The sequence below is a fragment of the Halictus rubicundus genome, chromosome 9 (assembly GCF_050948215.1).
Source record: "Halictus rubicundus isolate RS-2024b chromosome 9, iyHalRubi1_principal, whole genome shotgun sequence".
Classification (NCBI taxonomy): domain Eukaryota; kingdom Metazoa; phylum Arthropoda; class Insecta; order Hymenoptera; family Halictidae; genus Halictus; species Halictus rubicundus.
The window spans coordinates 245,405-271,870 of record NC_135157.1 but is presented as its reverse complement, the minus strand read 5'-3'; the positions used below and the strand labels follow the sequence as shown (position 1 = coordinate 271,870).

Here is a 26,466-nt window from a genome sequence, read left to right as displayed (position 1 = left end):
CTTACATCGTCATTGATGGCACTATACGCGCTTAGATTTTTTTAAAAACTCATGGTCTTGTCTTGGAGCTTCTGTAGCAATTGGAGCTTGGATCCATGCTTTTAAGTACAATTTAAGCCAAATCGCGCTTCCTTGTAACGACTGATTACTGCTGGTTTGTTAAAACAGTTTACGATCTTTCAAAGCATGAATAATTAATTTATTGTTCTCTAAACTGTTCTGCGATCTGTTTGTACACCGATTTCTACTGTTATCTATCACGCTATCAACAGAAAACTCAATGCGTGCATTAAGATGGCTCGTGTTCTCCATATAATTAGTGTTTTTAGACGACCACTCCCATTTTTTAAACGAACTGCGAGGTATCTTTTTAATTAATTCAACAGAACATAACGATTTCCGCCTAATATTTTGGAAACTTTTCTCTAAGAATGAAATTTGCCCTTCAAAATATATACCGGGTGTTCCGCGTACCATGGACAACCGATTGGGAGGTCATTCTGCACGTAAAAGCGAGTCAAAGATAAAGAACAACATTTTTTTTTTGTTTGACACCTCGTTTTTTAGAAAAACCAGTTTAAAGATCCGTCGGGTTCGCGTGGTTTAGTAAATGTAAGATACTTCTTAAATAGGTTCTTATAGGTCTTAAATAGGTGGCTTCTTGAATAGGTAGGTCATGATCAGGCGCACATCAGTCGTTTCCTGTCTAAAACGAAGCGTCAAATGAAAAATTTTATTCTTTCCTTTCAACTCACTTCCCAATCGATTGTCCACGGTACGCAGGACATCTTGTATATCCCGTTCACTTCGGTTTACTTTAACTTTTTTTCTTGCAGAATTTTGTAGAAACAAAATACTAAACACGATACCATTAACTCCTTCAATTAACATTCTCTTCTGATACCGTCCAGTTTGTCTACTTAATAGAGGTTGTCTTAATAGAGGTTGTGAGTTTTGTTGTAGTTAATAGGAAGTGTTATCGATAGACTGCGGATCATTATGCAAAATAAAAATTGTCCAAGTCAATTGTAAGAAACTAAAGCTAAATGAAAAGGTACTTTCAAGGGGTATGCGAGAACCCGAAAGATCCGGACGGATTGTCGAAAATTTCGGAATTTTCGAATAAAGGAGAATTTCCGAGAATTTTCGGGATTCCCGAGCACATTCGAGTTCGTGAATGAATCGGTATTCTTGACAATTTTCAAGATTATTTTCGAAAATCCCAAAAATTCTCAGGGATCTCGATATATTTAAGCCGGACTCGTCTCAATCCGATGCCTCCTGGCTCGTTACGACCACTGGGTATAAGACATTTTCGAGTAACAATTATCCGAACTAATTGGGACCGAGGTGGTTCAGAAAATCGAATTGTTTGGATAATCGAATAGTTATAAAATTACTTATTAAATGTAAGAGTAATACTGCTGTAATTAGATATGTGATATATATTACTCAAAATATATGTATGCACACTACATACATATACATTACATACATATGTATGTAATTAGCGTACATTCTCTTATTTACTCTTGAAGACATTTTTTTCGACATTTCTTAACGGCACCCCCAGGATTGTTCCAATTATTAAATAAAAATCTGTGCAAAGTTCTAGCACCCTTGGTTAACGGGGAAACGTGTCCTTTGGCCCTTAAACATTAAAATAATTAAATGATCATAAAATAGTTTTTCTCGAATATCTTCTAAATTATTGACTGTATCGAAAAATATGTTTAACAAAACTTGTAAATCTGAACAGGCTGCGTCTTTTATGTCCTATTAATTTTTTTCATAAAACAAAACGGTTTTCGAAAAAATTGAGAAAAATATCGAAACAAAATCAAAATAATTTTTCCAAAATCTGAAAATTAAAGTGTGTTTTATATAAACATTAACGAAACATGTGAATTTTTTCTGAACATGCGAAACTTTTTTAATTGCACATTATTTTGCAGGAAATTGCATATATTTCCTTTATTAGAAGTCTAAAAAATTTGCAGGTTTAACTTTATCAAGGGTAAAGGTCTTATAAAGAGCACTACGTTTCGAAAAACCCTCTAAAATGAACCGTTAAATAAATATACTTTAACTCAGAATAACTAATATACGATTGGACCAAACGACTTCGGTTTATCTACCAAGTTAAATAGATTCCTTTATTAAACGACATGCAATGAAAATTTTGGAAGAATTGTGCTTAGCCTCAATTACGAAAAAAATAGTAAAACTTACTTTCGACAACTCTTTTATTTGGGCTTACAACGAAAATATAAAGAATGTCTGTGTAAATTCGTATAAGTTAGACACATCCCGAAAATTTCTGCGAAATTGTTCAATTGGTTTACGAGTTATAAACGATTAAAAATGGTGACAATTCCCGAATAATTGAGTAAAACGGCAAAAACAGGCTGAAAATCATTATAAAAAAACTGCAATTTCCACCATTTTTAATCGCTTGTAGCTCATAAACGAATCAATCAGTTTCGATGAAATGTACATATATGTATAACTTATATGAACCTACAAAACACCATTCTTAAATTTTCGTAACACGCCCAAAAGAAAAAGTCGTAAGAAGTAACTTTTATTATTTTTTTCGTAATTCCGACTAGTATCTAGTAAACTAACCTAACTTGGGGCATCAATTATGACACTGATTGTATTTGGCCTCCCAGATAGCACAGAGACGTCTTAAAGACGACTTTAAGATGTCTTAGAGACGTTCATAAATTTTAATTAATAAATAAATTAATAAATAAATTTGAATGGATAAAGCAATATTTTATTGTTATTGTTACTCTTTATTATAATATTCAAAGTATGCCTTAAAATAAAAATTAAACATTAACCATTAACATTAAAATTAAACATTAAACATTACAATTAAAATTATCGTAACTATGGGTACCTAAATATTAACACATCTTGCGCGGGCACTTTGCCGCCAAAGTCTTACCGTGTTGCATTCATTCTTGTAACGCACGTTATGTATTTTTGCAACGCATGTCTATCCGATTTTATTGTAAAAACACATCGATCACAAAAACCCATCGATAACAATAATCCATCAATAATTCGTGAAAAACGACTTTAGTCGCTTCCCGCTCAAGATGTGAAATCCGCACAAAACGACTTTAGTCGCTTCCCGGCAAGATGTGTTAATACAATATTGTTAATAATTCTAAAATATGTTGTTAACAATTAATAATTAATAATTAATACAATCGGCCGCCCTCTTCAGCCACATCTATATAGCTGCCTAGGTGTCCTTTTGGCTTTCAATCGTTTCCGCCTCTTGTGCACTTTAGGCACTTTAGCTTACAGCAACACTTCGAGTAGCAATCAGACAAATTGTAACCTAAAAAAAATGAACGAAAATTAAGAAAAGTTATAAAACAACACTGAAATAAATATAGCAGAATGGTATAAGCAAAAACAACAACGGTACATAAGATACATAATAGCACTGAAAATACTTACTTGTCTAAATAATATGTAAGTAACGACGTGCAATAACGATGTGGAATAACGCTATCCAAAGTCCCCAGTGAACTGGGCCACTCACCACAATAAGGGATAGTTCAGACACGGCGGAAACAGCGCATTTGAACGAATATGAACACATTAATGTAAATAAACACCGCTAGGTTGGTCCGCACAGTTTCCGCTGTGTCTGAACTAGACCTAACGAAATCGCTCGAAAGTTAAACGAAACACGGCCCTGAACGGTTCTAGGGTAACTGACGAGAAATCTTCCCCCACTCTGTGACCAGGTCCCTTAAGAACATGTGGTCCTTATTCTTTTGAGAGAGGCACAATCTTAGTTAGCTACATATAGGCCATAGAAAAGACCCCTCACCTTCGAAGCAGGAGTCAATATATACAGTAAGGAGCAAAAACTGATTACACACTATTTGAAACAGCATAACTTTTTTCAAATTAGTCCAAATAATTTTAGTGTTTTTGAGAAGTTAGAAGGATTAGTTTATTAGACGAGGTGTAAAAAATTTTTGAAAAAAATTTGAATTGGTCGGAATCGCAAAAGAAATAGTAAAAGTTGGTTTTTTCAGATTTTTTACCTGAGCCTGTATTGAAAATATAAAAAATGTGTTCTATTGACTCGAATAAATTATATTCATGCTGAAAATTTCGTGGGTATTGGTTACTTCGTTTACGAGTTATAAAGATTAAAAGTGGGAAAATTGCCATTTTTCACGATTTTCGACTAAAAATCGCACTTTTCGTAAGACTTTCAGACCTAAAATGGGCGTAAAACAGACGTCATTAAGAGGAAAGTCTACTTTACTAAATCATAACACATAGCACGTATATTATGTAAGATTGCGTATTATACTGTATTGTGATATATAAAATTGTATAAGAGCGAAGAGCGGAGCCCTCGCCATAGCCAAGAGGCAAGGCGATAATAAATAAATAGTAATAAATAACAGATAGTACACAATAAAAAGAAATTTCCTTTTGTAACATAGAATTTTGTATGGTTTTATAAATAGCGTCTCAGTTGTCTACTGTTGTCGCGGAGTGTAGTATAGTAAATATCCGGTGACCAAAACGCGAATCAGGTGCAACGTAAGCTAACGTGTCCTCGAGGAACAAGAATGCCGCGGTATCGGCCGGTAAAGAAACCCAAGAACAGCCTGTAAAAATTAGTATCGACGGGAACTTAACCTCTATGTCGCGAGGCAAGCGCGATTCCATCGTACAGAAATATCATGGAAATATCGTGAACTTATCGTAACTTATATCGGGCTTACCATGTAAACCCGACAGTAACTTTGACTCCGCGGATCAATCTGCTTTACGCAATGTGCCGCGTTACATATTAATAATAACGATAAGATTACTCCCGCTTAGTCTGGTTGTGCCGTAACGTAGGCGAAACAGCGCGTAACGATGTCTCGGATCGCGGTGAGGATGAACGTAGGCTACACACGGGCTAGTTAGTTTCCCGACTATCGAACCGGCCCACGGTCACGCGGTGAAGTGTACATGTTATTCAAACCTGTCGGTGCCGTTGCATCTTCGCCAGGCAGCCTACTCGTTTCTCGATTTCGTCGCATTGTGTGTCGGTCGACGACTGAAATATGGGCGCAGCTTCGAACGCGACATACTTGGGGCTCGATCTGAGCACGCAGCAGGTAAATCTCTCTGAAAACAAATCGCATCGTCGTCGGCCTGCATTTCATCGTGTCTATCCAACGCTTTTTTTTCGAAGGAACATAGTCTACGACACGATTTCTTATCGAACAAAAAAGCTTTATGGTTGACGTGTGTCATGGATGACAATCTCAGCCAGTCAAGCCTCATTTCCCTTGTTCCTCCTTCTTCTCCCACTATTTATTTCTATTTCTGACTCTGTATCATCCGCTTCGCCCAGCTTTACTTATTGCCAGGAAATAGTTCGCGGGGTTCTACAGCAGCAACGCGAAGGAAGTTGACATTCGTTTTTCCAGGCAGTAGTTTATCCTTTAGCGTTCAACAACGTTCAGTCACTGGTTGGGCCGCACATCGGCCACCACGCATCGGCCATCACGCATGTGCGCCGCTTAACGCGCGTTCCTTTTAAACCACAAAATTTCTTTTCGCAGAGAATCCTTTTGCGACGGAGAACATGATAATCGAGGCATCCCGAATTCAGCGGGACTTTCATTCGAATTTGTGTGACAACTTTGTGTAGCTTTTATGCATTCGTAACAAAAATGAGTAGATCAAATGTGAAACAGTAAATACGTTTAAAGAATTCAAAAATCCTATTGTATTATCTTCAACTGAATAATATGGTTAAAAAAAAAGAAATAGATGTCTACGTAGCTCCTATTTCTTGCAATTAAACTCGTAAATTCGTATGAACAATTTTTATTTACTGCATGAAAATCTGCAGTCGAGTGATAACACGTTTATGAACATTGATTTCCCGAAAATAGGGAAATCAGCTTTTCAAATTAGTTTATCTTCGTGAAGTTCAAATGTGTGCTACGGAACGTGCTGTCTTATGTATATTAGAAAACAGTAACAATGGTTTGCTTTAACTTTATTGCGTGCACCGAGCTTAATTTATTGTCTAGTCCCCTGCTTTTGCATGTATTTTTAAAAATGTACTTTTTTAGCTATGCATAATCACAATTTTAATTGAACTTGAAATAATTGGACAAACTGATTTGCATGTAATTATTTTCTTAATAATATCCTTGATTGACTTCAGTATGTTAAATGAGTATTACACTTGAAATTTAAGGAAGACGCTGAAGGATTACTGTTCCTGAAATTAATTTCAAAATATTGATTGTAACGTGTGATCCTATATATCTTCGATAAACGGAAACATATCGCTGACGATTAATATAAACGTTTCCTGACATCAACTTCTTCCAGAGTTGGGCATTACTTAGATAAAAAATTATTTAAATAACGATTCGAATAAAAGATACTTTATCTTTATTCGTTATTCGAAGGTTCGAATAAAAAAAGTATCTTTATCCGACGAGTATTGGATAAATACTTTTATCCGACGAATAAAGATAATTTTTTTTATTCGGAGCGGATTTATTCGAACTTCGAATAATTTTTTCATCTTTTATCTGTATCTTTTATTCGAAGGCTTCGAATAAATCTTCGAATAACTTTTGCCGAGCGCCGAGCATCAAAGACCCAGCGACGACAGACGACATACAATGTAAGCGGATGGAGAATCGCGCACGAATGAAAGTTTAAACTTTTAGATTTTTCAATATATCCTCATCAAATTGTGACGAGCGAATGGAGGAGATTTTCCTGATGAAAATGAGGTCCAATTCGAGTGTAATCGAACAAGTTTCACTGATACGTAATGGTACGATAAAAATTACAATCTCATTAAAGACAGTCCAAATGATGTCGTGTTTGGACTCATTTCGATCGGAACAAGCTCTACAACTCATTCGTCTTAACAATATTGTTCTGATTAAAAACATACAAACATAAATTGCCAATAATGCGCGATTCTCCATCCGCTTACATTGTATACCGTTTGGCAGTCGCTGGGTCTTCGACGTTTAGCGCTCGTCGGTCCTCGTCAGCCGTCGTCGCCGTTTATTCGTCGAGCTGGCAAAAGTTATCCGAAGATTTATTCGAAACCTTCGAATAAATCTACGGATAAAAATGCTAAATACAGTCCAATTTGTACCGTGTTTAGTGTCATTTTAATCAGAACAATGCCACGAATTAGTTGGCGCAAGTCCCATAAAAAAATCATGAAAAATAATGAAGTTTTGCAATTGGATTGGTAGTTGTTTCACACCGATATCTCGCGACTCTGCGAGCTCGGAACTTCAAAGACCAGCGACCGACCAACAGCCTACAATGTAAGCAGATGGAGAATCGAGCATTATTGGCAATTTATGCTTGTATGTTTTTAATCAGAACAATATTGTTAAGACGAATGAGTTGTAGAGCTTGTTCCGATCAAAATGAGTCCAAACGCGACATCATTTGGACTGTCTTTAATGAGATTGTAATTTTTATCGTAACATTACGTATCAGTGAAACTTGTTCAATTACACTCGAATTTGACCTCATTTTCATCAGGAAAATCACCTCCATTCGCTCGTCGCAATTTCATGAGGATATATTGAAAAATCTAAAAGTTTAAACTTTCATACGTGCGCGATTCTCCATTCGCTTACATTGTATGTCGTCTGTCATCGCTGGGTCTTTGAAGCTCGGCGCTCGGCAAAAGTTATTTGAAGATTTATTCGAAGCCTTCGAATAAAAGATACAGATAAAAGATGAAAAAATTATTCGAAGTTCGAATAAATCCGCTTCTAATAAAAAAAATTATCTTTATTCGTCGGATAAATTCTCGACGAATAAAATTATTTATCCTATCCTCGTCGAATAAAGATACTTTCTTTATTCGAACCTTCTAATAACGAATAAAAATTTTTTTATCTTTTATTCGTTATTCGAAATTTTTATTTAGATAAATATTTTGCCCAACTCTGGTTCTACGCAGCATAAATTGTATAAAGATGAAAAAGAGTAAAAGAATCCTTGAAAAGTTCAATACCAAAACACAGTCGCGTTTACAAGTGGACCGTTCATATGCCATTCGAAAGCCAAAACGAAAAACTATTAGTGCATATCTATGAGGTGAGAGGTGCTCGAATAATTAAACTAGGAAATAATCGATTCCCGTAGGACACGGTTTTCGTTTAACCATTAAAATTCTGTTGAGGCGAGCATAACTCGTCGATTAAAAAGTATCAATGGTTTACCATAACGTCGAAGATTACGAACATCGGCATATTTCATGTTTCTTATTTGATTAAATATAAACGATTGCATATGTAGCGGCGTGTGAGGAACTGCATGCTCAGAATTACGGTCTTGTTTGCATATTCATTCTGTGGTCTCGAAAGCAACGTTCCGAATTTCAAATTTTGTATTAAATTTAGAATGTTGTACAGGTAGCCGGTTCGATCGACCATCATAGGCAGATTTGTTTTTTCTCGTCGAGCCGCCTTCGTTGCATGTAATTTATTTGACCGGAGGCTAATAAATCAAAGATATCCTGTTGAACGAACATAATGACGCAAACAGGGATTAACAGATATTTTTAATCGTTGTAGTTGAAAGCAGTAGTCGTCAATAACGATCTCACCATTCTCTGTCAAACCAGCGTACAATTCGACAATGATCTGCCGGAATTTAGGTACGTTTACTATTACTGGATTGTTGCATATGAAACGTACGATTTTATCAGTAACGTTGAACAACCACAACTTTTCTCGAAATAAACCTATTGATCCACAGTAAGCATCATTGTAATCAATGTATACTGTCAATTAATTACAAGTTTCTTGATTGCATTACGGTAGAAATTGAATTTTTTGGCCATTCAATTGGTTTATTTACAAGATTGTCATCTTCATTTTGTAGTTCTTTTTTACTGTCAACGAATAGTCAAATGTTGATGCTATCGTCAAATGTTGTTTTTCCAATCGTATAAAAAGAATGCACGGCAACTGCATTGATTGACGTTCAAATAAAATTTATTTAAAAATAAAATAATGTATCTAAATTAAAATTGAGCGTTGGACCTTAAGGATCAGGTTTGTACCTCAAAATGATATGCAATAAAACTGTACACCAGTGCTGGACATATTTGCCTGAATTAAGGCAAAACCGTCCCCACCGTAGCGCCCACTGTTCCTTTTCAGTAAGCGCTGTTACCATCGAGAAAGGACGCGTTTCGCCCGTCTCGTATGTATTGTTACGAAGGTACGTACGGTGGAGCAACGAAGACACGAGATACCAGCGAACGCGACGAAGGTGCACGCTACACGGAAGAAAAGTTGTTGAGGGAAGCAAGCGTTTAAGGGGCCTCAACCGTGCCCAGCATTGCTGTACACCGTAATAGTATTTCTTTATTAAAACATTTTATAACATTTGCATTCTAAAATCGGACATTTCATATGCAAAAACCTAATATCTCCCAATACGTTTTTGTATGTAAACCTTTTAGTGATACAATGTCTACTCATATTACGAAGTAACATACTAGGACCTTCCGAAATATCTGTATCAAATGTTCTAAAGAAGTTAACACTAAACCTACTACGGCCGGTCAAATTGACCTTTTCAAACTTTTCTTAAAGTATGTATACAATGTATTTTCCAGTATTTATTTCTCGTTTTTTTTTTTTCAAGAAATATACAGGGTGAGTCACCAAACGTTAGCACCTCAAATATCTTTGTTGTTTCTAAAGATACGTAAAATATGGTAAGGACAAAGTTGAATGGTACAATGGGGCTGACACGATGCAAAAAAAAATTTTGTTTTTATGTCATTTTTTGGAGATATCAAGGTCACCTTGACTTTTTTAAATGGAACCACCCTTTTTTAAACACTTACAATGATAGTCCCTTTCATTAGGAATTCAGTGACTATAATTAGTCCAAGGTCATTCAAGGTCGAGGACAGAAAAAACGTATAAAACTAAAATATGGAAGCAGAATACGTTTATCACGGTTGAGACTTGTAGGAAATATTGTAGTAAACATACTATGGTCGTAGTTAAAGTAAACATACTAAGGTCCTTCAATGTTATTCAGCATTCTTATTTACTATCAGTATGTTTCCAAACGCGATTCCGCTATGTTATATTCGATGACTGAAAAGTGTGATATGATCACGATTTACTGTGAATGTAGACAAAATGCAGTGCAGGCCCGACTACTTTATGAAGAAAGGTACCCCTCGCGAAACACTCCTTCTAGACATACTTTCACTAATATGTACAGGTTGTTTCGAAGTACTGGAAGTGTACATGCAAGACAGTACAAACGGAAGAATCCCACGACTGATGAAGACAATGAAATTAATATTTTAGCAGCTATAGCTGTCGATCCTCACGCGAGTACGAGAAAAATTGCCCGGGAAGCAGGCATAAGTCAAAGTAGCGTAATACGAATTCTGGCCCGACATAAATTTCATCCGCTCCACATATCGCTCCATCAAGAATTGCACGGGAATGATTTTCAAAATAGAATTAACTTTTGTCAATGGGGATTGTTTCAAAATCGTTCATTTTTTTCTAATGTCTTGTTTACGGACGAAGCAACATTTACTAATCATGGCTCAATTAATCTACGGAACGCCCATTATTGGTCTGTGGATAATCCGCACTGGCTGCGAGAAACTGATCATCAAAGACAATGGATCGTAAACGTGTGGTGTGGTATTTTGAACGACAAAGTAATTGGACCATATTTCGTTAACGGAATGATGACGGGACAGAAATACGCTCAATTTTTGCAAGAAGATCTGCCAATTTTGTTAGAAGATGTCCCTTTACAAAATCGCTACGATATGTGGTACCAACATGACGGTTCTCCTGCTCATTATGCACGAGTAGCAAGAGAAACGTTGGATTCTCGTTATCCAAACCGATGGATTGGACGAGGCGGAACAGTTTCATGGCCAGCACGTTCGCCTGATTTAAATCCACTGGATTTCTTTTTATGGGGTCTGCTAAAAGAGACCGTGTACACGGATGCTCCAACAACAGTTGAAGATATGCGTCAGCGTATCATCACAGCATGTACGAATATCACGTCGGATACACTTATCAGAGTTCAACATTCCTTCAGAGCTCGTTTACAACAATGTATCGACGCAGACGGCCATCATTTAGAACATTTATAAAATACAGGTATTCTGCTTCCATATTTTAGTTTTATACGTTTTTTCTGTCCTTGACCTTGAATGACCTTGGACTAATTATAGTCACTGAATTCCTAATGAAAGGGACTATCATTGTAGGTGTTTAAAAAAGGGTGGTTCCATTTAAAAAAGTCAAGGTGACCTTGATATCTCCAAAAAAATGACATAAAAACAAAATTTTTTTTTTGCATCGTGTCAGCCCCATTGTACCATTCAACTTTGTCCTTACCATATTTTACGTATCTTTAGAAACAACAAAGATATTTGAGGTGCTAACGTTTGGTGACTCACCCTGTATATAGCCTGTCCTACCTACCGCAGCCGGTCAATTTGATCGCACGAGATAATATGATATTTACTCTTCTAAACCTAAACAATCAGTATAACAGACAGGCTATTCTCAATGTGGGATGGCCAACTTTTGAGTTAAAAAAAAAGAAATGAGTGCCTTATTGAATGAGACGATATCAAGTTACGCACGTGCCTGGTTGATAATATTGTTTCATGGCAAGTACATCCAAACCGCAAAGATGGCCGACACAGTACAATTTTGTAAATCGAGGAGAGAGCATCGCAGTATTTTTTATGTAATTGAAATTATATAAAAATAAATTTGTATCGTCATTTTATGAAAGTTGTTCATCTACTAATTCATTCAGCAACAAATTGACTATTATCTATTTTTAAATATATTAGCAATAACTTTTTTTAAGGACCGGTCATTTTGACCGCGCACGATAGGAATAGGTATACAAGAAGTGTCGGTAGGTTTAGTGATAAAGAAACTTGATATTTGCAATTACCGTACAATACAGTAGCGAAAGTTAGTGTACAGAAATTTTGCTGGGGTCGAGACCCCAGTATACCGGTTAAGGGTTAAACGTATAAAATATGATCGTTTCGCCGGTTACACTAATTGTTAGAAAATTGCATTTACCTCTTTTATTTCGCTTATAAGGAAGAGCTTAACGATTTTTTTTTTATATTAAATTAGCTGTTGTAAATCAACAATTTCATTGATACATCAATACAATTTCAAGTTTATAGTATTTTAAAACTCTGAAATGAAATGTTTAAAAATGCATGGACCATTTATTTAACAATCAACACATGCCTGAAAGAATTATTATTCAACTAGAGATTTTATGCTTTATAACAAAAATTAGTTTAAGAAATCTGTCAGATTTCGATGGATTTATCAAAATTTTTAAAAGAAGTAATGAATTTCGATTTAATCCTTAAATGGACCTTCAAAATGTACTTTAAGGGCCCGGTCTTTGTAGAGTGACTACATTACCGTCAAAAAATGGTTTTACGTGGCTCAAGTTTTCGTCCTTATTTTGTCGCTGGTAAAGGGCTCATTCGAAAGAGGAAGATTCAATCTAGTGCTCGCTGGTCAGGAGCTGCCGAGATTATGCAGATATTTGGTAATACATATAACCGTTGGAAGTAGGCCAAAAATTGACGATGTGCATGCCGTGGAATCCAAGCATTTTTATGCCATTGGATGAGTTTTCTGGATGAAATCGAGAGCAGCGCACATTAGAAAATATCTCCAGCCATGAATTGAGGTATATTTTGTGTTGATTCTCTGCGAAATAAAGCCAAAAACTTGAAGCGCGTTTCTGGCGTTAGAATTCTTAATATCGATAATACAGAGCAAACAATGTGACAAGTTTAGTCACGGATCAAGACCAAGACGGATCTTAAGTCTGTGTCTGAAGGCTATGAATGGAAATTATTAATTAAAAAAGTCACGTGACTATCCCGGGCCCTTAAGCATGCAATGACTCAATTAAATTATATTTAATAGCCATCTCCATGGAAATGGTAAATAGAAACGTAGTGAGGTGGTCAAATTTAATTCATCTAAGTCCACAAGTAGTTGTACTATTAGCATCGAATGCAGTCGCATCGGTCCCAATACATAGTTTACTTAAGAGTTAAGTTCGGTCTCTTGCAGTTGAGATAGAAACTTTTTATATTGCATAAGGATTTGTCTAGTCTAATCGTTAAGTATTGTAAGTTTAGTAGTGTAATCATTAATTCATGTCGTAATAAAAATGGCATGTTCTAAGCCAAAGGCGTTTCTGTGGTCGCCTATTGTTAATTGTCAAGAATAAACAAAAGGCGTGTTCTGTATATATAACTTTTCTCAAGTAAGTTCCATCATTTTTAGAACATATGGAGGGGTTATTCAAAAAAAAGAAGAGCCACACGTGGTGGTCGTTCCTACTTTGATGTGGGTTAAGGCTTTGGACATGATCCTTGATAAATTACGTGTCTGCGGCGTTGATTTCAGCAAAGTGGCCGCTATTTCCGGATGCGCACAGGTAAAACACTCTAAAAAATGAATGTCACTAATCAATCATTGTTTTTCCCCCTTTTTAGACTTATACTACCCCTGGCCAAGAATTATTCGATCAAACAAATCAAGAGTCTATTGTTGTAATTATTCATACTTTTAATGTGGAAAATATTTCCATTAACGATCAAATTAAATGCAATGATAAAACCTATCATTTATAATGAAAATATTAATATAAAAATGAAGGTTTGTTAAGGGAATGTTTAATCATAACCAAGCATTTAGAACATTTTTGTGACAATGTCTTTTGTCATCGTCAGCGTGACAAATATTAAAAAGTGTTCTACAATAATTATCTCATAGATATATAGAGTTTATCATTTTATATTTGGCAAAACGCAAAAGAATGTACCATCTTATTAATATTTTTTAAAAATATATTAAATCTATTAAACCATATTTGTCTAATATATTATCTACCATACTATTATTCATATTTAATACACCTCCAAACAATTCGTTCAACAATCATATTCACGATTTCGATCAATTATTTTCTGCCAGGGGAGGTATTCTTATACTTTTGTTACTATAAAGTATTATAACAATTATCATATTCGAATTACTCTGCGAAACTAGACTGCGAATGTTTATGCAAAATAAAACTTGTCCATATCAATTGCAAGACACAGTAGTTAAACGGAAATTCATCTCTCCTCTTAATAATTTTATTAAGTTGTAAATAACTTAAATAAAAGAAAATAAATGCATAAAATCCGCAGTCTATTCATAACTGTTTCAAGAACCAAAATCATTATCATAACAGTTTTCATGCTATGTCAAGAACTTACTCGCAATTTTAATATCACTTCACGTTAATTTGTCGAGTCATTAATCGTTATTGAAATATTACGAGACATAAGTTTTTGTTGATGCTGACTGCATCGTTCGGGTCAGTATCGACGGAAATTTCGCAATTCTCAACCTCTATAAAAAAAGATTTAGCCAAAGTTTAAAAGACTCGACGATAATGTTATCTTCGCTCGTAATTGCACAGCAACATGGCACAGTTTACTGGGGCAAGGGCAGTCGAAATCACTTGCGGCAACTGGATCCCGCGAAATTCTTACACGAGCAGCTCGTCACGTCATTTTCGGTGACGCCGTCACCTGTATGGATAGATTCCAGCACCACTCAGGAATGCAAAATCTTGGAAGAGATCGTGGGTGGTCCTCAGGTGAGTATTTTATTTGGTAAGACTTTCTAATTGCCCCCCCCCCCAAGTTTTTGGCACTTGTTATGCATCATTTTATTCGTTTTGTAATTACAAGTTACCGAGACAGTTGCAAACAGATTCTCACTAGCGCATTGAATTCTGTCTATAAGTGTTCATCTATGATACGGTCATAGGCATACGGTCGGTCGGGCACCTGCAGCCCTTTCCCACAAAACCTAATTTTTATGTTGAAATATGAAATTAGTACCAGCAATCCTTGAGGGATGTTTGTTTTTTCGCTCCTTAATAATATCTAAATATTTCTGATTATTCATTTTGCCACTAAGCCTAAGGTAAGGGACCCAATTACTGTTCTTATATTAATTATTCTTATTTTTAAAGCATAATGAATATTAAAAAAGAGATATTAAATTTGTTCATTAAAGCAATTGATATATATATACATATGTTATACATGTCTTTTTTGTAAGTGGGTCCCTTACCCTATACCGCCCCAAATCATAACTCCGCCACCACCCATTCGATGGCAACTTAATAATTGAGTTTCTTTCCATAAATCATGGTAATAATAGTTAAAACCGTCCGGCCCGTCGGTATTGCATTTTTTTTCATCTGTTAATATTATTTACCGTCACTTTCTCTTAAGTTGAATATGTTTCTCTGAAAATAGCAATCCAACACTTCTGTGCCATTCCGTCAATACGGGTCTCCTCCGCAATTTTCTTCGGTTTAAGTACTTACACTTTCGTAAAACTCGTCATAGATTTTTTACACGTGTTTTAACACCAGTGTCTTCGGCAATTTGTTTAGCAGAAATAGCGTGTCCAATAATTTTGTCCCACTTGAGGACTGCAATGTTTACACCTCTCTTCATAATATTTCTTAAAAACGGATACAACGCGTAATCTTCCGTACAGATGTTTCTTTATTATTGTAATTTTAAACTAGAATAAATTATTTATAAGTGGACGTAACGACTTCAGTTTTTCTGTCAAGCTAGATTGATTAGTTCACTTGACATGTAAAAAAATTGATAAAATGTAGTAAAAGTTTAGATTTTACTTAATAAAATGGTAAAAGTTGTTTTTTACAGTTTTTTCATTTGGACTTGTAACGAAAATACTAAAGTCTTATAGATCCATATAAGTTATATACATTCTGAAAATTTCAACGAAATTGGCCAATTGGTTAATAAGTTATAAACGACTAAAAATAGTGAAAAACTTTTCTTTTTCACCATTTTAATAATCGTTTGTAACTCATAAACGAATTACAGTAAATTATCGTTGTACGTCAGTGTCAACCTCACCTTTCCAAGTCAGTGGAACACCTTACACCACCGCGGTGAGAGGCCGAATCTCGAGAGCCGTCGCGGCCACAACATTGTCGGCTATATCGGTGTGAGACCAGAAGATCACTACTAATCGAATTACAAAACTTCTTTATTTTTCGTTATTTTTTATGAAACTTTTACCAACATATTCCTGGCATTTTTCTGATTAAAATGAAACCAAATACGATATAATTCCGATGATATTTGCGTGTGCAATGAACGATGAAAGTTACTTCCCATTACAATTACATTAACGGAAAATTAGTGTAAATGTGATCCGAATTATATCGCGTTTGATAACATTTTAATCAAAATATTGCCACAAATATATTGTTGAAAGTCTCATAAAAAAATAATTAATAATAAAGAAGTTAAATTTTTCATTTAAAGGCCTGCGCTCACGCGGGCTTTGATATGTGCCGGCGGCCGCGACTCTTCGCGGGTCTTTCCTTCCCATACGCTGTCTTTCTCTGTGTTCGAACCTTTTATCGCTTGTTACACAAGTAAATATTATCAGAATTATATCATATTTGGTTTCATTTTAATCAGAAGAATGCCACCAATATGTTGGTAAAAGTTTTATAAAAAAACAAAGGAGTTTTGTTATTTGGTTTAAAATTTCGAATAACGAAGAATAGATAAAAAAATTTTTATTCGTTATTCGAAGGTTCGAATAAAAAAAGTATCTTTATTCGACGAGTATCGAATAAATAATTTTATAGAATCAGATGGAGAATCGCGCATTATTGGCAATTTATGCTTTTATGTTTTTAATCAGAACAATATTGTTAATACGAATGAGTTGTAGAGCTTATCCCGATCAAAATGAGTCCAAACACGCATCATTTGGACTGTCTTTAATGAGATTGTAATTTTTATCGTAACATTACGTATCAGTGAAACTTGTTCGATTACACTCGAATTTGACCTCATTTTCATCAGGAAAATCCCCTCCATTCGCTCGTCACAATTTTATGAGGATATATTGAAAAATCTAAAAGTTTAAACTTTCATTCGTGCGCGATTCTCCATCCGCTTACATTGTATGTCGTCTGTCGTCGCTGGGTCTTTGAAGCTCGGCGCTCGGCGAAAGTTATTCGAAGATTTATTCGAAGCCTTCGAATAAAAGATACAGATAAAAGATGAAAAATTATTCGAAGTTCGAATAAATCCGCTTCGAATAAAAAAAAATTATCTTTATACGTCGGATAAATTCTCGTCGAATAAAACTATTTATTCGATACTCGTCGCTTAAAGATACTTTTTTTATTCGAACCTTCGAATAACGAATAAAGATAAAGTATCTTTTATTCGAATCGTTATTTAAATAATTTTTTATCTAAATAATGCCCAACTCTGCGACAATGTGTGGCCCACTCCTCGGCGACGACGGCTCTCGAGTTTCGCTGTCCGCTTCTCCGTGCAACATTATATAGGAGACGGATATTCTTTCCGTTTGAACGTCAGTCATGTTTGTATGTCATGACTTTCACGCGGGATGACTCTTAGGTTTCCAGCGTGCCCTGTGTATTGCAAATGGGACGCTCGGCGAGAACCACCGATTTCGTATGAGTGTCAGTAAAAAGAACGGTGGTACTGACATACAACGATAATTTACTGTAATCAATTTCGATGAAATTTTCAGGATGTATACATACAGAGTGTCCCAAAAATATTCTGCTTCCTTGAAGGGGGTGATTCTTGAGGTCATTTGAAGTGACATTTTCCTGTGCGAAAATGTTCTCCGTGGCTTTGTTAAAAAGTTATCAATGAAAAACGCGGACCAATCAGAGCGCGACTACACCGATATTTTCACCCCTCGTGTAACAGAGTCCGGTTGATTTCCGTTTCACAGAGTGCATCGACTTTATTTATTAATATTAAAGCATTGCATGACATGAAAATTATCGAATTAATTTCACCTATCTGCTTGAAATAGACCACTGTGGTAGACGCACACTTATGGGCAGAATTCGATGTGTTAGTAAGAAAATTTCTACAAACATCTCGGGAGCTAGTAGTTTCCATCGAAAACAAAATTTATATTCATGTTCAGCACATCGAAACGAACAGATTGACGTATAATAGCTATCAAAAGCTTCTTGGGGGGGGGGGGGGATTGTAAAGTTCAGCTGGGCCGTTTTTCCAAATGAACATCACATTATCGTCTCGCCATTAAAAGTAATTAAATTATTAAAATGCAACTTTCGTTTTCGACCCTTCTGGTACATTTTGGCAAAAAGCGTTTGCTTACGCCAAATCTAAAATGAAACCTTAACTCTCTGATGCGACGCTGAAGTCCGGGTCTATTTCGACCCGAAGTATCAAAATCGTCATTCAACTACTCCAATTTCTGGCGAATTAATTAAATGAATGATGTCTACAAGTACCTCCAAATATATGTTTTAAAAAATTTATAAATAAAGCAGTGAACGTTCCTAAACATCATCAATTATATAGTTATAAGTAGACTGTGGATTTTATGCATTTATGACAAAAATGAGTAGACGAAATTCAAAACAGTGGAAATATTCCAAATCCAGACAATTTTTATTTTGCATAAAAATCCGCAGTTTAGTTACAAGAACTGTCCGTCGTCTGAGGGTTAATGTTGAGCAGTACAGCTACCAGAGGAGTCAAAATACCACATTTCAGATTTTTAGTTTCACAATTATTAAAGACATGAAAGTGCTTCACTGATTCATTTATGCGCATAGCGAAAAAAAAATGAATTGAAATCTCAATAAATGCATTTTTATAATTTATATAATATTAAAACCCAATTTGGTTACTTTGGTTGCTTAATTCTTTTAGTGTTAATAACTTTTTGTCGTAAACACTACATCAACGTATTTTACAGAAATAAATTATTTATGCATATTGCATTGTCACAGCTACAATTGGTCCTTTTATATTTATATATCAGATATTTACAAAGCTATTAAACTAATTTTTGATAGTTGTACGTATACATTCATAAATCTAAAAATACACTTATAACCGGGTTAACTTTTCTATAAATCATAATCATTATATCTATAATGGACTACAATCAAAATATTAAATGAACTAATTCAATAATATTGCATTAATACGTTGTAAGTTCTGTAATGCGACTGCATATCTTGACATTTCTTTACTTCATAAAAGTAAATGAATATAAATTCTTAATATTTTGTGTAAGAAAAAACTATTCATTTCTCTAAACGTTTAGTCAAATATACTAATGTTCCATATTTTATTTTTTTCACACATACGTGTAATAACATTAGCTATCAGCATTGTTAGTTTTTGTATAAACAATTTATGGTGTAATTTAGTCGATTCACGGTGAAATACTTTTTGCCAGAATAAATAGAGAATTAATCGAATTTCAATGATCGATATTTATAGTCATCACATCTCGTCAGATATTTATACAGTTCTTTCGTCAGATATTTATACAGTTTGTTCAGTTCCAATAAAATCTTTCGGCTAGAGAGTATTTAGGTAAAATCACACGGAATCATGTACATTGTAATTTAGCGTGACGTGTGACACATACAAACGGCAGGAATTAGTGAAACAGATTCATAATTAATTAATGGGGTAATCAATTATTCTGATTACGGTATCGCCGAACGTGGTTGCAGAAATTAGCGGAGATAACGGGATCTCGGGCGTACGAGAGATTCTCAGGACCTCAAATAGCAAAAATAGCACGCAGGAGGCCCGAAGCCTACAGTAACACTGAGGTATATCTACTAAAACACTCCTGGCTTCATTGAAAAAATGAGAACGACAATCGATCGAGGTATTCGAGATATGTGTGGATATGTTGGTTCAGATTTGTATGAATTTTACGTGGCTTCCGACAATTGCTACATTAACACGAGTAATCGAGCCTTTCTCTTAAATGTGCCATTGTATCTCGTGTCTATTGGAGAGTTCTATATTATTCTCGAGAGTAAAAGACATTAAGTAGACTCCGGATTTTATGCATTTATAACAAAAGCGAGTAGGTGCAATTTAAAACACTTTAAGAGTATTAATATATTATTTTCACTACATTAAAACTATTAGTGAAAAAAATAAATTTTTATTTAGTTCTAGTCATTACTGATCATTGATTTAAAATGAACTCTCCAACAGCTTTTATTAGGTCATCCTATAAATCGTGTCGTTTTTTGATGCTACATATAAACAATTTTTTAGATTTACTTTTAATCACATCGGCATATTGCTCATAGCTCTCAATCGTGTCCTTCTATCAATCGTCCTTTTCATTCCGTTTTCAACAAATTTTTAGGGCTTTAAATTAAATTCAAGCTTTTAATTCTTCGGTATACAATGTTATTGGTCAACCCGATTTGGATACATCAGTAACTTAAGAAGTTTCATTTGAAAATTTGGAAAATTATCTCTGCCACTCTGCACTCAAAACATGTCTTCTATGTGCGTTGCAAATATTTTTAACGGCGTATTTATCCGCATTATACTTTTTAAACTTATTATTTTGAATTTCGGGAATACTCGTTCAGTGACTTTTTTTAATCTCCAGAATTCGAGTGGCAACTCGGGCGAGTCACTAAAAATTATCATACCATAATCAAAAATAATTTCCACATTACCAAACTTCTTTGTATTTAATTAATTTGTTGAACCTTTAATTACAGTACGAATAAAAGTGTTCAATTTCACATTTTCTTATTTATGGTATGGTATGGTATGGTATGGTATGGTATGGTATGGTATGGTATGGTATGGTATGGTATGGTATGGTATGGTATGGTATAGTATAGTAAGCAGGATACTTTTCAAAAATTATTAGGAGAAATTTCTCAAAAAAATATTGCCGAAAGGAAATATGGGCGTTTCATGTATAATACATGAAATGTGATAACTTATCGACACGACTTATGGAATGATTTAAACACTTACTATTTCATATCATAGGAAAAAAATGACTCCCGAATGTTATTTTCAAATAAACTCCTGTTATGATTATCGCGAGTATAATCCATAGAAATTTACTTTCAGAGGAACACAAGTCTGCATGGATACATTGCATTAGTAATTTCATACTGCTTGGAGTTGTGTCACTGAAACTAATTAACGATACGGAATAATAACGCATAATAGGAACATAACTAATGTTAATTACTTTATTAGATACTAATTCAATTTTTTTTAATAACAGCTGCGTTGCAGCAAAAACAATTTCTTAGACACAGTTCTAATTTCTATTTATGAAAACATCTTTACAACAATATTACACGTGTCTATATAATCGTACCGGATTTTATTACTAATCTGCATCCTTTACCATTAAGTATGCGTTTAATATGCTCTATATCTAACCGTTTTTCCTATAACTTTCAGAGAATCTCATTAATTAGTAGTTTTCTTGCGTCCTTGTTTTTGGGCGATTTCGCACCTATCGATTGGTCTGATGGATCTGGAATGAACTTATTGAACATTCACACGAAAGACTGGGATGATGTACTGTTAGAGGTAAATTATCGATGTCTTATTTTCTTACGCGCTGTCAAATGAGAGTTTTCAACTATTAAAAATGGGGAACGAAATATTCAGTAACCGTATATAAAGATATTAATTTCAAATTAGAAATAAATACGTTCCACCGCACCATATTATTCAGAAAGTGCGTTCATTTTCTTTCAACTATTAATACTCTTACATCGAACAAATTTTAAAAAAATGAGGTTCATGATCTGAAGTAAAAGTTGGTAAGGAAATTTATTCTAAAAAGTATCACTATCGATAAAGTGAAACAATTGCAATAAATGAAATTGAAACTGGAAAATTAAAGTTTATCATAGTTATTGTTCCTTTGACTTTTTTTGCATCGTATAAATCCAATTGAAAATCGGGTTGTTGAAATCTATTGCAAGAAAAATTAATTTTTCAATCTGTATAAGCAATCGTGTCACTCTCAAGAGTTGGCGATTTATTGAAAGTAAATTGTTATTTTTTCAGACTTGCGGTTCAAACATAAGAGAGAAACTCGGAAAACCTGTTCCCTCGAGTAGCAACATTGGTCCGATTTCAAATTATTTCGTAGAGAGATTCGGCTTCGATGAGGCATGCAGGATAATTGCTTTCACGGGGGACAATTCTAGTTCTCTAATTGGTAAGCACACGCTCAACAGAGAGGTAATTCCACAGTTTTCGCATGAATACTCTCCTATTTTGTCCAACTGACAGCATTAATTTATATGTATTACTTCTACATCTGGCGACAAGCTTCGAGTCCATGTGTTTAGTCGCTCATGAATATTCACGCCAACATCGAGATACGTATCCAATTGCAGAACTTTCGCTTTCATGTAAAATGATTAATGAGAATTTTCATTTTACTACATATAATTTACTGCCAGTAAGGTTTCATGCTACTTACGAGTCAGTACATTTGTTTTATAAGAGATTTTAATAACATATGTAGAAAATGGTTTACAACTTTGAGCACGAATTAAATATTACCTTTTCTGTTCATATACATCCTTGACTAATTAAATCTTTATTGAACTCGTTATACAGGATTTGCACTGCTTTCATTTCAGTTAGTATATGATATTGTTACATTTACTTAATTATGCAGCATTGGCTTATATTCTTTACTTATTAACGAGTTTTTATGGAGTTCAACAAGTACTACGCTTATTTAATAACTTATAGGGATGAGACTAAATGAAGGAGATATCGCCTGTAGCTTAGGTACAAGCGATACTTTGTTTTTGTGGTTGAACAAACCGAAAACCGTGTTGGAGGGCCATGTATTTTGTAATCCCATTGATGACAATGCTTTTATGGCGCTGCTGTGGTAAGTCGAATTTCATACTTCTTTATTTCTTTATGTTTTGTAATGTAACAATAGAAAGGATCGACATAAATGTTTCCTATAACTATTTATATTCAAAAGATCATTTATCGAGTTATCGGATAAATGGACATCAAATGAACGATTAATTGTACCGAAGAAATCAATATGGTATAAATAAATAAGTATGAAATAGAATTTTATTTAAGAAAAAGAAAAGACAAATAAAAAACTAAATAGATACGACGAATGCGTAAATGATTTTCAAAGCAGGGTTGGGCAGATTTTATTTGAAATAAGATAACAAATAATCATTTGAAATAATTAATTATTTGAAATACTTTATTATTCTTATTTTACAAATGACAAAATATTGATTTTCATTTGGCGTTTAAATCTATAATAATAATAAATAAATCTAGTAATAATAATAAATCTAGAATAATTTTTTACTTCAATTACATTGTTCGTATAAAATAATAAATAGTTTCGCTTCAAGAAGAGGTTATTGATGCAATTAAATTAGTTATTAAATTTACATACACTAATTTTGGTAGTTTAGTGATTAAGGTTTAGCTGCATTCGCTTTTAAAATTGTTAACGCAGTTGACGATGTTGACACGAAATAAATAGAATTTTGGAGAGTACAATGTATTTGATCGAATGAAAGATGAAATGAAACATGATTTGAATTTCATTTGAAATTCAAACAATGAAATAATTTTGAAAACATTATTTGGCTGTTCAAATAAACCAACTCATGATTATTTCAAATGACATGTAGCCAAATAAGATAATATATTACAGTTGTGTCTGTTGAGGCTTTCGAGTGTAAGCCGTGTCCTAAAGGAAGAGATTTCCCAACGTTTCGCCAGCATTGCAACTAGCTTCATCAGGGGGTCAGAAGACACACTGATACTGTATCGGTGTGTCTTCTGACCCCCTGATGAAGCTAGCTGCAATGCTGGCGAAACGTTGGGAAATCTCTTCCTTTAGGACACGGCTTACACCCGAAAGCCTCAACAGACACAACTGTATGATGCCGGGCCGTGAAAGTCTCAAATCTCAAGATAATATATTGTTTTGACGATTATTTTTCAAATCATTTATTTCGATAATGCCCAATCCTGGTTCAAAGATAATGTAATTGGAAATTTTTAGTTTTAAAAATGGATCTCTGACGCGTGAAAGAATACGCGATAGTGCGGCACAAGGTTCTTGGAAAATTTTTAACGAGTTACTGGAGAGTACTCCCCGCGGTAATTTTGGAAATTTAGGTGTATATTTTGACGCACAAGAAATTTTGCCTTTCATCATCGGTGACCATAGATTCAATAAAGCCAATGACGAGATATCACGATACAGCTCGAAAGAGGTCGAAGTAAGAGCTTTGATCGAGGGTCAATTTGTTGCGAAAAGAGCGCATGCGGAGGATTTTGGTTTCGTTATTGGTAAGAACGATACAATACAAATTTTTAGTTTCTCAAAGAAGATCTTTTACTTCAGTGAACTGCGTTGTTCTGGAAAATTATGTTAATTATTACGCAGCGTCGTAAAGTTTGTTTAGACATTAGATTCGATACTTTTCATATAGTTCCAAACTGTGACTTAAAGGGATATTTCAAACTAGAAATTCGAAAGAATCCATTTTTTAAAAATATATTATAGTCGAATGACTATAATATAATAATAATAAAAAAAAAAAGAAAAAAATAATTTATTGCTTAATAAATAATTGCTATTGCTTTATTGCTTATTCCCTAATTTTATTGCTTATAAATGTATAATCTAATTTTTGTTCAATTATAGAATAATTTTTATTCGATTATACCGACTACAGTCAATAATTTTTGTATCAAATAAACAAAAATGTTGATATCATGGCAGCCAAATGTCTACTTTTCCACTAATGCAGTTGATCAATTATGGGAAGTTTGGGTTTGTTTCTAAAAATTTGTGCATTTTGATGAAATATAAATAACAGTGTATACAAAAGTCCAACATTGAAAAAAATTGTAACAACCCGTTTTAGACTAAAATATCCCCTTAAATCATGAGGATTTGAATGAAATAATTCTAATTTTAATTCGGGATTAAAGTGATGTTAGTTTGAGTCGTATCTTGTAAAGATATCTTTGTCCAGCCAACTTAATTCGAATTCAAGCTCTTTCCGGAAAGACACAACGAATTGTAATTCTTTTTGAAACTTTTAAGTATCACATGTTACCAATGATTTCTAGGTCCAAACACACGAATTATTGCAACAGGAGGTGCCTCGGCAAACAAAACTATTTTGCAAGTACTTTCTGACGTTTTCAATTCGCCAGTGTACATATTGGTAATAGCTTTTTTAATTTTATATTACACACTATTATCAAAACAAACCTTTATTTTACCTTTTTGTATTCTTAAATTGTAATTGAAATGTATAGGACGTAGCTAATTCAGCTATGATGGGTGCAGCTTACCTGGCAAAGTATGCTCTATTACAAAACGAAAGTAATTTTGATGAAATAACACGCTGCCTGCCTGAGCCCACATGTGTATGTCGTCCTTATGACGATGCAGATTCAGTAAGTAACAGAAGCTAAGAAAAATTGAAGCGCTATTCTTTAGGGGTTAAAAAGATAATAGAATCTTTAGGTATATATTTAAGTATATAACTCTAACAGTTCTAAAGAAGTTAAAGAAACTTGATATTTGCAATTATCGTACAATACAGCAGTTAGTATACAGAAATTTGGTTGGGGTCATGAGTGACTCCAGTATACCAGTTAAGGGTTAATAACTTGAGCATTCTTTGTGTGAATTAGTTTCCAAATGATGAAGATTTCCGTTGTTGTTTGTAAAACCTACAAACCTCTAAAGATTACACTCACAATTCAATTAATACATTCAGTATAGTATCGAACTACTTACCTTTGGTTGTATGTTTCTTCTTAGATATACAGATCTATGGTTGCCCGTTATCGAAAGATAGTGGAACAAATCATAAAGAAATCAAGTACAAATTAGTGTATGTATACACTTGTACATACACTACATAGAAAGCAATTGTTTTAAGGGGCCGTCATCTTGCATAATACTTAGTAGAAGATAAGAAATTAATTATGCATTTAATATATGTTTTAACTGACATACGAGTCTTTTTACGACATTTTTTAAACGATTTTTAGAAGCTGGCTTTTACAATTAAAAGTGCTGATGTTTCAATCAGTTGTAATAAGCTAATATCTTAATATATTAGAAATATTTATACGTCAAGTTGTTGGAAGTATTATATAACAAATACTTCGAATACAAAAGGGTGTCTTAAAAAAGTTACTAGAAATAATTGCGATAGAAATGTACAGACTATATTTTGCAAATGCACTTTTCATGTCTCACTGCATTATCTAATTAATTCTAAATCGCTAATGCCTTATAAATAAAAGTACAAGATTAAACTATAACTGCAATTTTTTCAATGAAAAACTGAGCTGAGCTTATGAAAAATTACTTTTATATATATTTATGGATATTATTGTATTTTATTAATTTATTA

At 34.1% G+C, this 26,466-nt stretch overlaps 1 protein-coding gene and 1 long non-coding RNA gene across 4 annotated transcripts in view; one reads left to right on the top strand and one right to left on the bottom strand.

The window, feature by feature from the left end:
• LOC143357321 (uncharacterized) overlaps positions 1–15,186 on the bottom strand; it is a 214,155-nt gene extending 198,969 nt beyond the window's left edge. The window contains exon 1 of the long non-coding RNA XR_013082802.1: positions 15,111–15,186. This is a non-coding gene — a long non-coding RNA (uncharacterized LOC143357321). The remainder of the gene's footprint in view (positions 1–15,110) is intronic.
• Positions 4,700–26,137, top strand: LOC143357308 (xylulose kinase). Of its 3 annotated transcripts, XM_076793720.1 has the most exons (12): positions 4,704–5,159; positions 8,628–8,710; positions 13,404–13,557; positions 14,590–14,769; positions 19,735–19,836; positions 21,464–21,595; positions 22,082–22,235; positions 22,781–22,925; positions 24,084–24,373; positions 25,163–25,260; positions 25,355–25,495; positions 25,866–26,136. In XM_076793720.1, the coding sequence occupies exons 1-12, from the start codon at positions 5,106–5,108 to the stop codon at positions 25,935–25,937; spliced, it is 1,605 nt and encodes a 534-aa protein (XP_076649835.1). In that variant the 5' UTR covers positions 4,704–5,105; the 3' UTR covers positions 25,938–26,136. The 3 variants fall into 3 exon arrangements, with proteins under 3 accessions (XP_076649836.1, XP_076649837.1, XP_076649835.1); XM_076793721.1 differs by lacking the exon at positions 19,735–19,836 and having other exon boundaries at positions 4,700–5,159; positions 25,866–26,137; XM_076793722.1 differs by lacking the exons at positions 8,628–8,710; positions 13,404–13,557 and having other exon boundaries at positions 4,702–5,159.
• Positions 26,138–26,466: the final 329 nt, after the last annotated feature.

Bases quoted from the DNA above. Each gene is read 5' to 3' on its own strand.
- LOC143357308 (XM_076793720.1), top strand. From the start codon at position 5,106: ATGGGCGCAGCTTCGAACGCGACATACTTGGGGCTCGATCTGAGCACG. The intron at 19,837-21,463 runs GTATATCTACTA...TATAACTTTCAG, and splicing joins AAGCCTACAGTAACACTGAG to AGAATCTCATTAATTAGTAG. The intron at 25,496-25,865 runs GTAAGTAACAGA...GTTTCTTCTTAG, and splicing joins CTTATGACGATGCAGATTCA to ATATACAGATCTATGGTTGC.